Source organism: Octopus sinensis, linkage group LG29 (assembly GCF_006345805.1).
Source record: "Octopus sinensis linkage group LG29, ASM634580v1, whole genome shotgun sequence".
Lineage (NCBI taxonomy): Eukaryota > Metazoa > Mollusca > Cephalopoda > Octopoda > Octopodidae > Octopus > Octopus sinensis.
In genome coordinates, this window is record NC_043025.1 from 5,601,096 (window position 1) to 5,616,763 (window position 15,668).

General features: G+C 38.5%; 1 protein-coding gene across 1 annotated transcript in view; it reads right to left on the minus strand.

Annotated features, from left to right (window-relative positions):
- Nucleotides 1–12,837: 12,837 nt before the first annotated feature.
- LOC115226000 overlaps nucleotides 12,838–15,668 on the minus strand; it is a 6,007-nt gene continuing 3,176 nt past the window's right edge. The window contains exon 2 of the mRNA XM_029796973.2: nucleotides 12,838–13,713. Coding sequence (XP_029652833.1) covers nucleotides 12,880–13,695 — 816 coding nt within the window. The 5' untranslated portion in view covers nucleotides 13,696–13,713 and the 3' untranslated portion in view covers nucleotides 12,838–12,879. The remainder of the gene's footprint in view (nucleotides 13,714–15,668) is intronic.

Genomic DNA, 15,668 nt, shown 5'->3' on the forward strand with positions numbered 1-15,668 from the left:
ACTGAAAATGCTCTGAGACCAACTTCCGTCACTTTCCAGGGAGAAAAACTAGAAATAGTTGATAGTTTCCGTTACCTAGGTGACCAAGTCAGCAGCGGGGGTGGGTGTGCTGAAAGTGTAACTGCTAGAGTAAGAATAGCTTGGGCAAAGTTCAGAGAGCTCTTACCTCTGCTGGTGACAAAAGGCCTCTCGCACAGAGTGAAAGGCAGACTGTATGATGCGTGTGTACGAACAGCCATGCTACATGGCAGTGAAACATGGGCCGTGACTGCTGAGGATATGCGTAAGCTCGCTAGAAATGAAGCCAGTATGCTCCGATGGATGTGTAATGCCGGTACTCACACTCGGCAGAGTGTAAGTACCTTGAGAGAAAAGCTGGACCTAAGAAGCATCAGTTGTGGTGTGCAAGAGACGTTTGCGCTGGTATGGTCATGTGGCGAGAATGGATGAAGATAGTTGTGTGAAAAAGTGCCACACCCTAGTGGTTGAGGGAACCTGTGGAAGAGGCAGACCCAGGAAAACCTGGGACGAGGTGGTGAAGCACGACCTTCGAACTTTAGGTCTCACTGAGGAAATGACTAGAGACCGAGACCTCTGGAAGTGTGCTGTGCGCGAGAAGACCGGCAGGACAAGTGAGTCCACAACCCGTGCCTTCTACATGGGATGGAGCCAGCCTACGTATGCATACCTTCCCTTCTTGGGACACAAAACTCTACTTGTGAAGACGTGTTGAGGCAAGTGAGGATCAGAATCGAAATCGATCAATGGAAATTGCGGATGTGCTACCAGTGCCGGTGGCATGTCGAAACTCTGCTTGTGAAGACCCATTGAGGCAAGTGAGGATCAGAATCGAAATCGATCAATGGAAATCGATCAATGGAAATTGCAGATGTGTTACCAGTGCCGGTGGCATGTAAGAGAACTTTCCGTTTCGCGACCGTTGCCAGCACCGCCCCGTTTCGTGTCCGTTGCCAGCCTCGCCTGGCCCTCGTGCCGGTGGCACATAAAAAGCACCATCCGTTCGTGGCCGTTTGCCAGCTCTGTCTGGCACCAGTGCGGGTGGCACGTAAAAAGCACCCACTACACTCACGGAGTGGTTGGCGTTAGGAAGGGCATCCAGCCGTAGAAACACTGCCAGATTTGACTGGGCCTGATGAAGCCTTCTGGCTTCAGACCCCAGTAGAACCGTCCAACCCATGCTAGCATGGAAAACGGACGCTAAATGATGATGATGATGATGATGATATATATATATATATACATACATACATACATATATGTATATATACATACATACATATATGTATATATATATACATACATATATGTATGTATATATATACATACATATATGTATATATATATACATATATATATATACATACACACACATATATGTATATATCTATATATATACACACACACACACACACATATATATTTACATATATATACATATACATATATGTATATATACACATATATATACATATATATATATACACATATATACATACATATATATATACATATATATATACTATATATATATATATATACATACATATATATATATATAATATACATATATATATATAACATATATATATATATATACATATATATATATACACATATATATATATATATATATTATATACATATATATATATATATATATATACAATATATACACACTATATATATACATATATATACATATATATATATAATACATATATATATACTATATATATATATATATATAATAATAAATATTAGGGAATAAATCCAAATTTACAGGGAAAAATCAAATGTATGTATATATATATATACATATATGTATGTATTATATATATATTTATTACTTTATATTAAAATTTTTTTATGTATTGATTAAGTCTTTCCTTGTTTGATTTGCAAAATAGTGGTTTTGTCTCTAATTAATATTATATATACATATATATATACATATATACATACATACATATATACATGCATACATATATACATACATACATATATATACATATATATATATATACATATTATATATACATATATACACATATATATATATATATATATATAATATATATATATATATATATATATATATATATATATTACACATATATGCCCTCAGTAGCTGCCCAACCTCCTCTGCTGAAGTAGGTGGGACTATATCAGGGAAGCCTTGTATACGACATCAATGGATACTTTCAGCATGAGAGAAAGGCAAAACCCAGATTGGTTCAATGCTGGGCTCTCAGAGCTGGAGCCAGTTATCGAAGCAAAGCGTGCAGCTCTGATGCAATACAAGAGTGACTCTTCTACAAAGTCACTCGAAGAACTCAGAAAGGCACGAAATAAAACCCAACTGACAGCCAGACGCTGTGCAAATAGGTATTGGCAGGAAATCTGTCAGAGTATCCAGTCAGCTGCTGACAGGGGCGACACCAGTGGGATGTATGCCGGTTTGAAGAAGGCCCTCGGTCCATCCGCAACCAAGTCAGCCCCTCTGAAATCAACTACTGGAGATCTCATCAGGGATCAAGGCAAGCAAATGGATAGATGGGTGGAGCACTACCAGGATCTCTACTCACGGGAGACTACAGTAGCTGAGGCTGCATTGAGAGTGTCAAGATCTTGCCAGTCATGTGCGAACTTGACAGTCCGCCATCTATAGCAGAGCTCACCAAGGCTGTTGACTCCCTAGCAAGAAATAAGGCTCCGGGAAAAGACGGCATCCCCTCAGAGATCATCAAAGCCGGCAAAAACACCATCCTGCTTCGGCACCTTCATGAGCTTCTGTGTCGGTGCTGGGAAGAGGGTACAGTCCCTCAGGATATGCGGGATGCTAACATCATTACGCTTTACAAAAACAAAGGTGACCGTGGTGATTGTAACAATTACCGTGGTATATCCCTTCTAAGCACTGTTGGAAAGACCTTTGCCCGCGTTATCCTGGCCAGGCTACAACTACTTGCTTCTCGAATCTATCCGGAATCGCAGTGTGGCTTTAGAAGAAGCAGATCAACTATTGATATGATATTCTCCATACGCCAACTTCAGGAGAAGTCCAAAGAGCAGAAAATGCCATTATATATGGCCTTCATTGATCTAACAAAGGCTTTTGACTCGGTAAGCAGAACAGGCCTCTTCCTCCTGCTCCAAAAAATCAGATGTCCACCAAAGCTGCTGAGGATCATCAAGTCTTTCCATGATGACATGCAAGGCACCATACAGCACAACAGTTCAACATCAGCCGCCTTCCAAATAAAAAACGGGGTAAAGCAAGGTTGTGTCCTCGCTCCTACATTGTTTGGCATCTTCTTCTCGCTCTTACTTTCACATGCCTTTCAGACATCAGATGATGGAGTGTTTCTGCACAGTAGAAGTGACGGGAAACTGTTCAATCTCTCGCGCCTGCGTGCCAAGACCAAAATCAAAAACGTCCTGATCAAGGAGATGTTATTTGCTGATGATGCCGCTCTGGTAACACACACAGAAGAAGCCCTCCAAAGGCTCATTAACTGTTTTGAGCAAGCATGTAACGACTTTGGCTTAGCTATCAGCCTTAAGAAGACCAACATCATTGGCCAGGCTACATCGGACATACCAAACATACATATTGGAGACCACAGATTACAAGAGGTGGAGAAGTTTACCTATCTGGGCTCTACCGTCACCTACAACCTATCCCTTGACGCTGAGCTCAATATACACATTGGCAAGGCAGCTGCTGCGATGGCCCAACTCTCCAAACGGGCTTCGGACAACAATAAGCTTACCAAGACCACGAAAATGAAGATCTACCAGGCATGTGTACTCAGCACTCTACTGTATGGAAGTGAGACTTGGACGCTATACACACGCCAAGAGCGTCGCCTAAACATCTTTCACCTGCGCTGCTTCCGAAAAATCCTCCGCATCAAATGGCAGGATCATATCCCCAACAAAGATGTCCTCAAGCAAGCAGGAATACCAAGCATGTTTGCACTCCTCACACAAAGACATATGAGATGGCTTGGGCATGTTAGCCGTATGGAAGATGGCAGAATCCCCAAGGACATACTCTATGGAGAGCTTGCTAGGGGTACTAGGTCTGTGGGTAGGCCAATCTTACGTTACAAGGATGTTTGCAAAAGGGACATGAAGGCCTGCAACATCAATATTAGCGGTTGGGAAGCAATTGCCAGCAACCGTGGTGATTGGCGACGTACCTTAAAAGAGGGAATACAAAGGAGTGACAGAGAGAGAGGAGAAATGGAAAGACAAGAAAAGACGTCAACAAGAAACTATGACATTACAACCAGCCAGGACAAGTCTTCGCTACATTTGCGGCACCTGCCAGAGGAAGTGTTTGTCCAGGATAGGATTACACAGCCACAGCAGGAAATGTATCAGGACATGAAATATAAAAGCTGGACTAGACTACTTTGTGCGCAACTCCATTGTCTCCCGAGACAGAAAGGATGCCAATACCAACACCATATACACATATATATATATATACATATATACAAATATATATATATATATATATATGTGTGTCACAAGTACAGGTGAGGTCACTTTGGGCAAGGTTCTACAGCTAGATGCCCTTCTGAAGAACACCAGCCACTTTACTTTGTGGACTGGGTGCTTTTTACCCTTTCATTACTGTATTTACTTAGAGATGCTCTGTGTTTCTTTCAATTAATCTTAAATATAACAAGAACTTAGTAAAATAACTAAGTTATCATTAAGCTAGTGTTAGAAACATAAATTGTGACTAAGGTTTGGTCGAAGATTTTAATTCAAAACTTATGAAAACAAGACATTTGTACTACAGAGCCGGTTTCAGCCGGGTTGGTATCAAAAGGGTTAAAAATATCATGGTGACTTGAACCCTTTTGTTACCATATTTCTATTGAGATGCTCTGTGTTTCTTTCAATTAATCTTAATATAACAAAGAATTTAGTAAAATAACTAAGTTATCATTAAGCTAGTGTTAGGAACATAAATTGTAACTAAGGTTTGGTGGAAGATTTTAATTCAAATCTTTTGAAAACAAGACATTGTACTACAGAGCCAGGGGTGGTTTCAACCAGGTTGGTATCAAAAGGGTTAAAATGTCATGGTGACTTTAACCCTTTTGTTACCATATTTCTGTTGAGATGCTCTGTGTTTCTTTCAATTAATCTTAAATATAACAAATAATTTAGTAAAATAACTAAGTTATCATTAAAGCTAGTGTTAGGAACATAAATTGTAACTAAGGTTTGGTGGAAGATTTTAATTCAAATCTTTTGAAAACAAGACATTTGTACTACAGAGCCAGGGGTGGTTTCAACCAGGTTGGTATCAAAAGGGTTAAAAATGTCATGGTGACTTTAACCCTTTTGTTACCATATTTCTGTTGAGATGCTCTGTGTTTCTTTCAATTAATCTTAAATATAACAAAGAATTTAGTAAAATAACTAAGTTATCATTAAAGCTAGTGTTAGGAACATAAATTGTAACTAAGGTTGGTGGAAGATTTTAATTCAAATCTTTTGAAAACAAGACATTTGTACTACAGAGCCAGGGGTGGTTTCAACCAGGTTGGTATCAAAAGGTTAAAATGTCATGGTGACTTTAACCCTTTTGTTACCATATTTCTGTTGAGATGCTCTGTGTTTCTTTCAATTAATCTTAAATATAACAAATAATTAGTAAAATAACTTAGTTATCATTAAGCTAGTGTTAGAAACATAAATTGTGACTAAGGTTGGTGGAAGATTTTAATTCAAAACTTATGAAAACAAGACATTGTACTACAGAGCCAGGGGGGTTTCAACCAGGTTGGTATCAAAAGGGTTAAAAATATCATGGTGACTTTAACTCTTTTGTTACCATATTTCTGTTGAGATGCTCTGTGTTTCTTTCAATTGATTTTAAATATAACAAAGAATTTAGTAAAATAACTCAGTTATCATTAAGCTGGTGTTAGGAACATAAATTGTGACTAAGGTTTGGTGGAAGATTTTAATTCAAATCTTTTGAAAACAAGACATTTGTACTGAGAGCCAGAGCAGGCTCCAGCCGGGTTGGTATCAAAAGGGTGAAGTGGCACTTGACAGGGTCACCAAGTATTTGCAAGACAAAAGAAAAAAACAGATTTCAAGAATCAAATGGTTTTTTTTTGAGGAGACTTTCGGTGACACTTTTACACATACACTTTTTTTTTATATAGGTCTTTCTGATGATGCCCAGTCAGGTAAGAGGGCACCTCGGCAACCAAAGAAGCTGTGGGCACAAGCCTGGGTGAAGCTGGTCGCAAGTGCAGATCTCTGTGGTAGAAGCAGATATTTTCATATATAAAATTAAATGGCTTCATTTTTGTATAATTTAGTGTTGTTTTCGTGGTCTTGTGGGTAACTACACATCCTAAACAAGGTTCAGTCTCCCCAAAAACCATTATTGACAGCCTTTATAAAAATTTAAAATATCTTTTTTTTTTTTTACTTCCTATGGAGATAGGTAAAAATAAAGAAATATTTAAAAATTTGACAAGTCAGTCAGTCACCGGCTGACACTCACTGACGATACATCGAAGAGGCCAGGGAACAGAAGAAAGAAGAAAGACATGCACCCAACACCAGAGCTGAAAACACCTTCAAAAGTGTGTGTGGGGGGGGGCCCCTCCGCCACGTCAAAACGGTAGAGGAGTAGGGGCCGAAAGCGGACGTGGTTCCTCCTGATGATGTCTTGAGCTAACTGGATCCTATAAAGGAGCTGTTGTGGTAGCAGACCACAAAACACGGTTATAATTCCTCCTTTAACTCACCCCCACCACTCCACTGCTCTTGAAATTCCTTTATCTGCAAGGACATCCAAACAGACCCCTAATTTGGGGGAGCAAACAAACAGAGATACGTAAAACCTTTTTCCGTGATTGTTATTGATCTTCAGCTAGGATAGGTTTAAATATCTCATTTTTTCACTCTATTTCTGTGGTTTGGGTTTCAATTCCTTCCCAGTCAAAAAGTAATTTTTTTTTTTGTTATTAACTGAAATAAATTGAAATATCTTTTTTTTTACCCCTTAACATTGTTGCTGTTTTGTCTGTTAAATGGTGGTTTGGGTTTCAATTCCTTCCCAGTCAAAATGTAATTTTTTTTTTGTTATTAACTGAAATAAATTGAAATATCTTTTTTTTTACCCCTTAACATTGTTGCTGTTTTGTCTGTTAAATGGTAGTTTGGGTTTCAATTCCTTCCCAGTCAAAATGTAATTTTTTTTTGTTATTAACTGAAATAAATTGAAATATCTTTTTTTTTACCCCTTAACATTGTTGCTGTTTTGTCTGTTAAATGGTAGTTTGGGTTTCAATTCCTTCCCAGTCAAAAAGTAATTTTTTTTTGTTATCAACTGAAATAAATTGAAATATCTTTTTTTTTACCCCTTAACATTGTTGCTGTTTTGTCTGTTAAATGGTGGTTTGGGTTTCAATTCCTTCCCAGTCAAAAAGTAATTTTTTTTTTGTTATTAACTGAAATAAATTGAAATATCTTTTTTTTTACCCCTTAACATTGTTGTTGCTTTATCTGTTAAATGGTGGTTTGGGTTTCAATTCCTTCCTAGTCTAAAAATAATTTTCTTGTTATTAAGTGAAGTATTATGATTATAGACAAGTGGCTAGAGATGGTCACAACTGGAGTGTCGTTAATTATAATTGGTCTGGTAGAGTAGAACTAATCTGGAGTAAACAATGAAGCATAGTGTGTGTGTGTGTGTGTGTGTATGAGTGTGAAAAATGGGTCTCAAGACAGCCTTGCCATAGTTACCAAATCTTTTCATTAGGCACAAAAATTTAAATATCTTTATTTTTTTTTTTTTTACCCTTTAACATTGTTACTGCTTTGTCTGTTAAATGGTGGTTTGGGTTTCAATTCCTTCCCAGTCTAAAAATTATTTTTTATTAACTGAAATTGGTCTGGTGGAGTAGAACTGATCTGGAGTAAACAACGAAGCATAGTGTGTGTGTGAAAAATGGGTCTCAAGACAGCCTTGCCATAATAACCAAATTTAAATATCTCTATTTTTTTTTACCCCTTAACATTGTTGCTGCTCTGTCTGTTCAATAGTGGTTTTGGTTTCAATGTCTTCCCAGTCTAAAAGTAATTTTTTTTGGTGGTTTGGGTTTCAATGTCTTCCCAGTCTAAAAGTAATCTTATTTTGGTGGTCTGGGTTTCAATGTCTTCCCAGTCTAAAAGTAATTTTTTTTGGTGGTTTGGGTTTCAATGTCTTCCCAGTCTAAAAGTAATTTTTTTTTGGTGGTTTGGGTTTCAATGTCTTCCCAGCCTAAAAGTAATTTTTTTTTGGTGGTTTGGGTTTCAATGTCTTCCCAGCCTAAAAGTAATTTTTTTTTGGTGGTTTGGGTTTCAATGTCTTCCCAGTCTAAAAGTAATTTTTTTTTGGTTATTTACTGAAATAGATTTAAATATCTGAATTTTTCCATTAATTTTGTAGCAGCTTCAGTGGCCTAGTAGGTAAGGTGCTAGAAGTAGTGGCATAATAATGGTTGAGGTTTCAAACCTCTGCCAGGAAATTCATTTTTTTTCCACTAGAGACAAAAAAAAGGGAAAATTTTTGATTTCCTAGCAGAGGTTTGAAACCTCAACCATTATTATGCCACTACTTCTAGCACCTTACCTACTAGGCCACTGAAGCTGCTACAAAATTAATGGAAAAATTCAGATATTTAAATCTATTTCAGTAAATAACAAAAAAAAAATTACTTTTAGACTGGGAAGACATTGAAACCCAAACCACCAAAAAAAAATTACTTTTAGGCTGGGAAGACATTGAAACCCAAACCACTATTGAACAGACAAAGCAGCAAAAATGTTAAGGAGTAAAAAAATAAATAAAGATATTTAAATTTGGTAATTATGGCAAGGCTGTCTTGAGACCCATTTTTCACACACACACACACACACACTATGCTTCGTTGTTTACTCCACCAGACCAATTTCAGTTAATAAAAAAATAATTTTTAGACTGGGAAGGAATTGAAACCCAACCCACAGACAAAGCAGCAACAATGTTAAAGGGTAAAAAAAAATAAAGATATTTAAATTTTTGTGCCTAATGAAAAGATTTGGTAACTATGGCAAGGCTGTCTTGAGACCCATTTTTCACACACACACACACACACAATACTTCATTGTTTACTCCAGATCAGTTCTACTCCACCAGACCAATTTCAGTTAATAAAAAAAAATTTTTTAGACTGAGAAGGATTTGAAACCCTAACCACCATTTAACAGACAAAGCAGCAACAATGTTAAGGGGTAAAAAAATAAATTTATTAAAATTTTTGTGCTTAATGAAAAGATTTGGTAACTATGGCAATGCTGTCTTGAGACCCATTTTTCACACACACACACACACAAAATCTCTTTGTTGAGGGAAATTTGGTTGCTATTTCGAGACTGCTTTGGGGATTCTTATACACACCAGTTTTGAACTTTTACTTCAGTTCATTCTCAGGAGGAGTTTGATGTCAATTTAGAACTAAAATAATTTTTAGACTGGGAAGGAATTGAAACCCAAACTGCCATTTAACAGACAAAGCAGCAACAATGTTAAGAGGTAAAAAAAAAAAAAATATTTAAATTTATTTAAATTTTTGTGCTTAATGAAAAGATTTGGTAACTATGTATATATATGCGTATGTGTGTGTGTATATATATATATATGAATATATATCATTTCTGACTTATATATGTGTGTGTGTGTGTGTACATATGTATGTATATATATATATATATTATATATATATACACACACACACATTATTTTAAACTATAAATGTATATAAAGTTATTTTTATACATCATACATAAAAACATTGACATTTTAATAAAGAGCTCATTCGTAATTAGCAACTTAATTATTTTGAGGAAAATGAGGGGTGTTTTTTTGTTTTTGTTACAATTAATTTTATGTTAAAAAAAAAACAGTACAATTTTTAAAATATAGGCATATTTTTTTTATTTCGCTTATTCATAAAATAATTTTTTTTACACAAATTTAAAATGCAAAAACAATGAATATTTCAAAAACAGCCACAAAAATTGCTGTTTTTGATTTACAAACGAAGTCACAACATCATAATAATAATAATAATTCTCTTTGTTATAGGTACAAAGGCCTAAAATTTTGAGTTAGGGGAACAAGTTAATTACATCGACCCCAGTGAATAATTGGAACTGGTTTTATCCACCCCAATAATGATAATAATGATAATAATAATAATAACCAAATGGCAAAATACTCAGTCAAGACATTGAAGGTTTCGTTCAATACAACAGAAATGGGACAAATATGGAAAGAATAAAAAAGAAAAGTAAGAAAAGATGTTTATGCAAGTTTGAATTTTTTACACCTCTCGGAGAAGAAATAATGAAGACGCATTTGTGGAGGAGATGAAGGTAAATTTGATTTGCTTGGAAATTTACAAAAGAAAAAGAAAAAAAAAAAAAAGGTGCTGCTATTTCTAGCATGACCAGGTAGAGATTGCTTAATTGCCTCTTGGTAGGTTGAAGATGATGTTGATGAAGACGATGATGATTTTATATAGGAAGGGCATCCAGCCGTAGAAACACTGCCAGATCAGACTGGGCCTGGTGCAGCCTTCTGGCTTCCCAGACCCCGGTCGAACCGTCCAACCCATGCTAGCATGGAAAGAGGATGCTAAACGAAGATGATGATGATGATATATGATGGTGCCGGTGGTACATAAAAAAGCACCATCCGATTGTGGCCGTTGCCAGCATCGCCTGGCACCTGTGCAGTTGGCCTGCTCGCTTAGCCAGCGGGGTGGCGTCATTCGAAGGCTAAAACAATGCGAACGCATTGTGACCAGCGATGTGTAACAACATCTGATGGTCTGGTCAGTCACGTGATATATATATTATTATTATAATATATATATATATATATACATATATAATTATTATAATATATATACATATATAATTATTATAATATATACATATATAATATTATATATATATATATATAATATAATTATTATAATATATATACATATATAATTATTATAATATATATATATATATACATATATAATTATTATAATATATATATATATAATATATATATATATAATATATATATATATATACATATATAATTATTATAATATATATTATATATATATATATGCGCATAAGCGTGGTTATGTGGTAAGTAGCTTATTTCCTACCCACAGAGTTCCGGGGTTCAGTCCCACTGCATGGCACCTTGGGCAAGTGTCTTCTACTATAGCCTCAGGCCGACCAAAGCCTTGTGAGTGGATTTGGTAGATGGAAACTAAAAGAAGCCTGTTGTGTATATATATATGTTTGTGTGGGTATCTCTTTTTGTCCCCAACCCCCGTCACCATCGCTTGACAACTGATGCTGGTGTGTTTATGTCCCCATAACTTAGCAGTTAGGCAAAAGAGGCTGATAAAATAAGTAGTAGACCTACAAAGCACAAGTCCTGGGGTCGATTTGTTCGACTAACACCCCTTTAAGGTGGTGCTCCAGCATGGCCACAGTAAAATGACTGATACAAGTAAAAGAAAAGAATATCGCAGGAGTGGCTGTGTGGTAAGTAGCTTGCTTACCAACCACATGGTTCCGGGTTCAGTCCCACTGCGTGGCATCTTGGGCAAGTGTCTTCTGCTATAGCTCCGGGCCGACCAATGCTTTGTGAGTGGATTTGGTAGACGGAAACTGAAAGAAGCCCATCGTATATATGTATATATATATATGTATGCGTGTGTGTGTGTGTCTGTGTTTGTCCCCCTAGCATCGCTTGACAACCAATGCTGGTGTGTTTACGTCCCCGTCACTTAGCGGTTCGGCAAAAAGAGACCGATAGAATAAGTACTGGGCTTACAAAAAGAATAAGTCCCGGGGTCGATTTGCTCGACTAAAGGCGGTGCTCCAGCATGGCCGCAGTCAAAGAAGAAGGTTGAGCAACATAAAGACTTCTATGTTGACTTATGGTGTTGTTGATGATGATGATGATGACGATGTGGCTGCAATTTAGCTCCAGCACACCTGTGATTAAAGACATTGCATTTGTGACCATCCTGTCTTGGTGTTGTTCAAGAGATAAGGAATGTGGTTAGAACTACGTTATCCAAGACAAAACGGTAAGGTGCGATGGAATTGAGATTTGGCTGCTATTTCTAGCAACTTGTTGACTTGTGTTGGAGGTGTAAAAGTAACAAATGTCCACACACACACACACACACCACACAGAATCACTTGCACACATACACAAGTGCATACGTACATACACGCATACACACATACACTGAAACAAGCCCATACGCACACGCGTAAACACACACACATGCACACATAAATACATGCATCCACACACACACATTCACAAACATGAATACAAACATATACACACACACCACATCTATATACACATACACCACATCTATATACACACACGCACAAGCATCTATATATAAATACATACACACATGCAAATCCACTAGCATATACACATACACACACACATTCAAGCATGCATACATAAATACATACACACAAAAATACCTATTAACATACACACATTCATTTCTATTCACACACAACACACAGTGACTAACATTTTGAAAGTAAATAAACTTTAAAAATATTTTAAACGCATATTTGTTCGTTAAAATGCAAAACAAGTTTGGTAATTAAAAAAAAAAAAAGCATTTGAAATGAAAACAAAATTAAGAAAAAATAAACTTTTTTTTAAAAATTGAAAAAAAAAAAAATTTAAATAAAAGGAAATAAAACAAAAATAAAAAAAAAAGGATGGAAAAGTTAAGGAAGTTTCTCAATTGGATCAGTCAGGAGCAAGTTGTCGGAATTACAGGCAAACTTCAGGCAGAATTTATTGCATTTGTGTTTCGCCATGAATGTCTTAATTCCACAGACCCCCTCGTCACCCCATTCTCTGAATTCATGTTTGCGGGAGTGGACAGTTGGACAGGAGAGGCAACAGGTTCGGTCGCGCACCTCCCCACGGAAGTCGCAAAGAATCATCTCGCCGTGCATCACGACGAAGCTGAAGTGGGAGAGGGCGTCGAGGATGGAGAGGAGGCGGCTGCTGGGAGCTCCGGGATTGTTGTTGTCGATGCAGGCGCCACCGTTGTTGTTGCCGCCGCCGCTGCCGGAGCAGGTGCCGACCATATCGGAGAACCGCTGCCAGCCTGCACCGCCTCCATCCTCCGACTGGAATTCCTCGACGACAACAAATTCCTCTTGGCCAAATTCTTTCGGCCCGTTGCGTGCGCACATTCGGTTCAGACTCGATACGCTGTCGATCTGTGCAAGGTGGGGTCGGATAACCACCAGGTAGTCATCGTTGAGCACAGATTTGTTAAAGAGGTCGGTGATCTGTTGCTCTAGACTAAGGATGTCGAAATAACTCCTCCAATAACTCTGTTCCCCGCATGCGTCCTTCTTCACGCGCACCAGGCAACGCTCCCCCTGGCGCGCGCCCTTCCCGTTGAGGAAGCCCTTGTAGAAAAGATGCTCATCAGTCTCCAACTTTGATTTGTGGCTGAAGCTTGCCCAGTACACCTCTTTCTCTGACCAGTGAAAGTTCAGAGTGCTGTTGTCAAGTTTTAGGTCCATGATGTCACGGATTAGGATCTGTTGGAAGAGAGAAAGAAAAAGAGAGCGATTAGGAGGAGGAAAGAAAGGGATCTGTGTGTATGTGTATTGCATGTATGTGAGGAGAGTGTGTGGATGTATATAGATGTGTGGGTATGTATATGTGAATGACATTTTCACCCAACAACAGAGAATAAGGAAAAAAAATTCATTAATCACGGATTAGGATCTGTTGAGAGAGAGAAAGAAAGGGAGAGCGATTAGGAGGAGGAAAGGAATAAATGGATCTGTGTGTATGTGTATTGCATGTATGTGAGGGTATATATACATGAGTGTGTATATGTGAGTGCGTATATGTGAATGACATTTTCGCCCAACAACAGAGAATAAATAAGGAAAAAAATTAATCACGGATTAGGATCTGTTGAGAGAAAGAAAGAAAGGGAGAGCGATTAGGAGGAGGAAAGGAATAAATGGATCTGTGTGTATGTGTATTGCATGTATGTGAGGGTATATGTGTAGGTGAGTGTGTATATGTATATAGATGCGTGGGTATGTATATGTGAATGACATTTTCGCCCAACAACAGAGAATAAATAAAGAAAAACAATTCATTAACAAATACAAACCACAATTGGGTATGGAAACATCCGACTTTAATCAATAAATAAGGGTCTTCAGTTCACACACACTCTCTCTCTCTTTTACTTGTTTCAGTCATTTGACTGTGGCCATGCTGGAGCACCGCCTTTAATCGAGCAACTCGACCCCGGGACTTATTCTTTGTAAGCCCAGTACTTATTCTATCGGTCTCTTTTGCCGAACTGCTAAGTGACGGGGACATAAACACACCACCATCGGTTGTCAAGCGATGTTGGGGGGACAAACACAGACACACAAACATACACACACACATACATATATACGACGGGCTTCTTTCAGTTTCCGTCTACCAAATCCACTCACAAGGCTTTGGTCGGCCTGAGGTATACTCTTTTACTCGTTTCACTCATTTGACTGCGGCCATGCTGGAGCACCGCCTTTAATCGAGCAACTCGACCCCAGGACTTATTCTTTGTAAGTCTAGTACTTATTCTATCGGTCTCTTTTGCCAAACCACTAAGTTATGGGGATGTAAAGACACCACCATCAGTTGTCAAGCGATGTTGGGGGGACAAACACAGACACACAAATATACACACATACATATATACGACGGGCTTCCTTCAGTTTCCGTCTACCAAATCCACTCACAAGGCTTTGGTTGGTCTGAGGTATAGTAGAAGATATTTGAATAAAGACATCATCATCATCATCATCATTTAGCATCCGCTTTCCATGCTGTCATGGGTTGGACGGTTCAACTGGGGTCTGTGAAGCTGGAAGGCTGCATCAGGCCCAGTCAGATCTGGCAGTGTTTCTACGGCTGGATGCACTTCCTAACGCCAACCACTCCGTGAGTGTAGTGGGTGCTTTTTACGTGCCACCCGCACAAGTGCCAGACAGAGCTGGCAAACGGACACGAACGGATGGTGCTTTTTACGTGTCACCGGCACGGGGGCCAGACGAGGCTGGCAACGGACACGAACGGATGGTGCTTTTACGTGCCACCGACATGGGGGCCAGACAGAGCTGGCAAACGGACACGAACGGATGGTGCTTTTACGTGACACCGGCACGGGGGCCGGACAAGGCTGGCAAACGGCCACGAACGGATGGTGCTTTTACGTGTCACCGGCATGGGGGCCAGACAAGGCTGGCAAACGGCCACGAATGGATGGTGCTTTTACGTGTCACCGGCACGGGGGCCAGACAAGGCTGGCAAACGGCCACGAACGGATGGTGCTTTTACGTGTCACCGGCACGGGGGCCAGACAAGGCTGGCAAACGGACACGGTCGGATGATGCTTTTACGTGTCACCGACACGGGGTCAGACATGCAAGAATAATTCCTTCCCAAAAAAACGAAGTGAAAGAAAAACAATTTCTTCTAG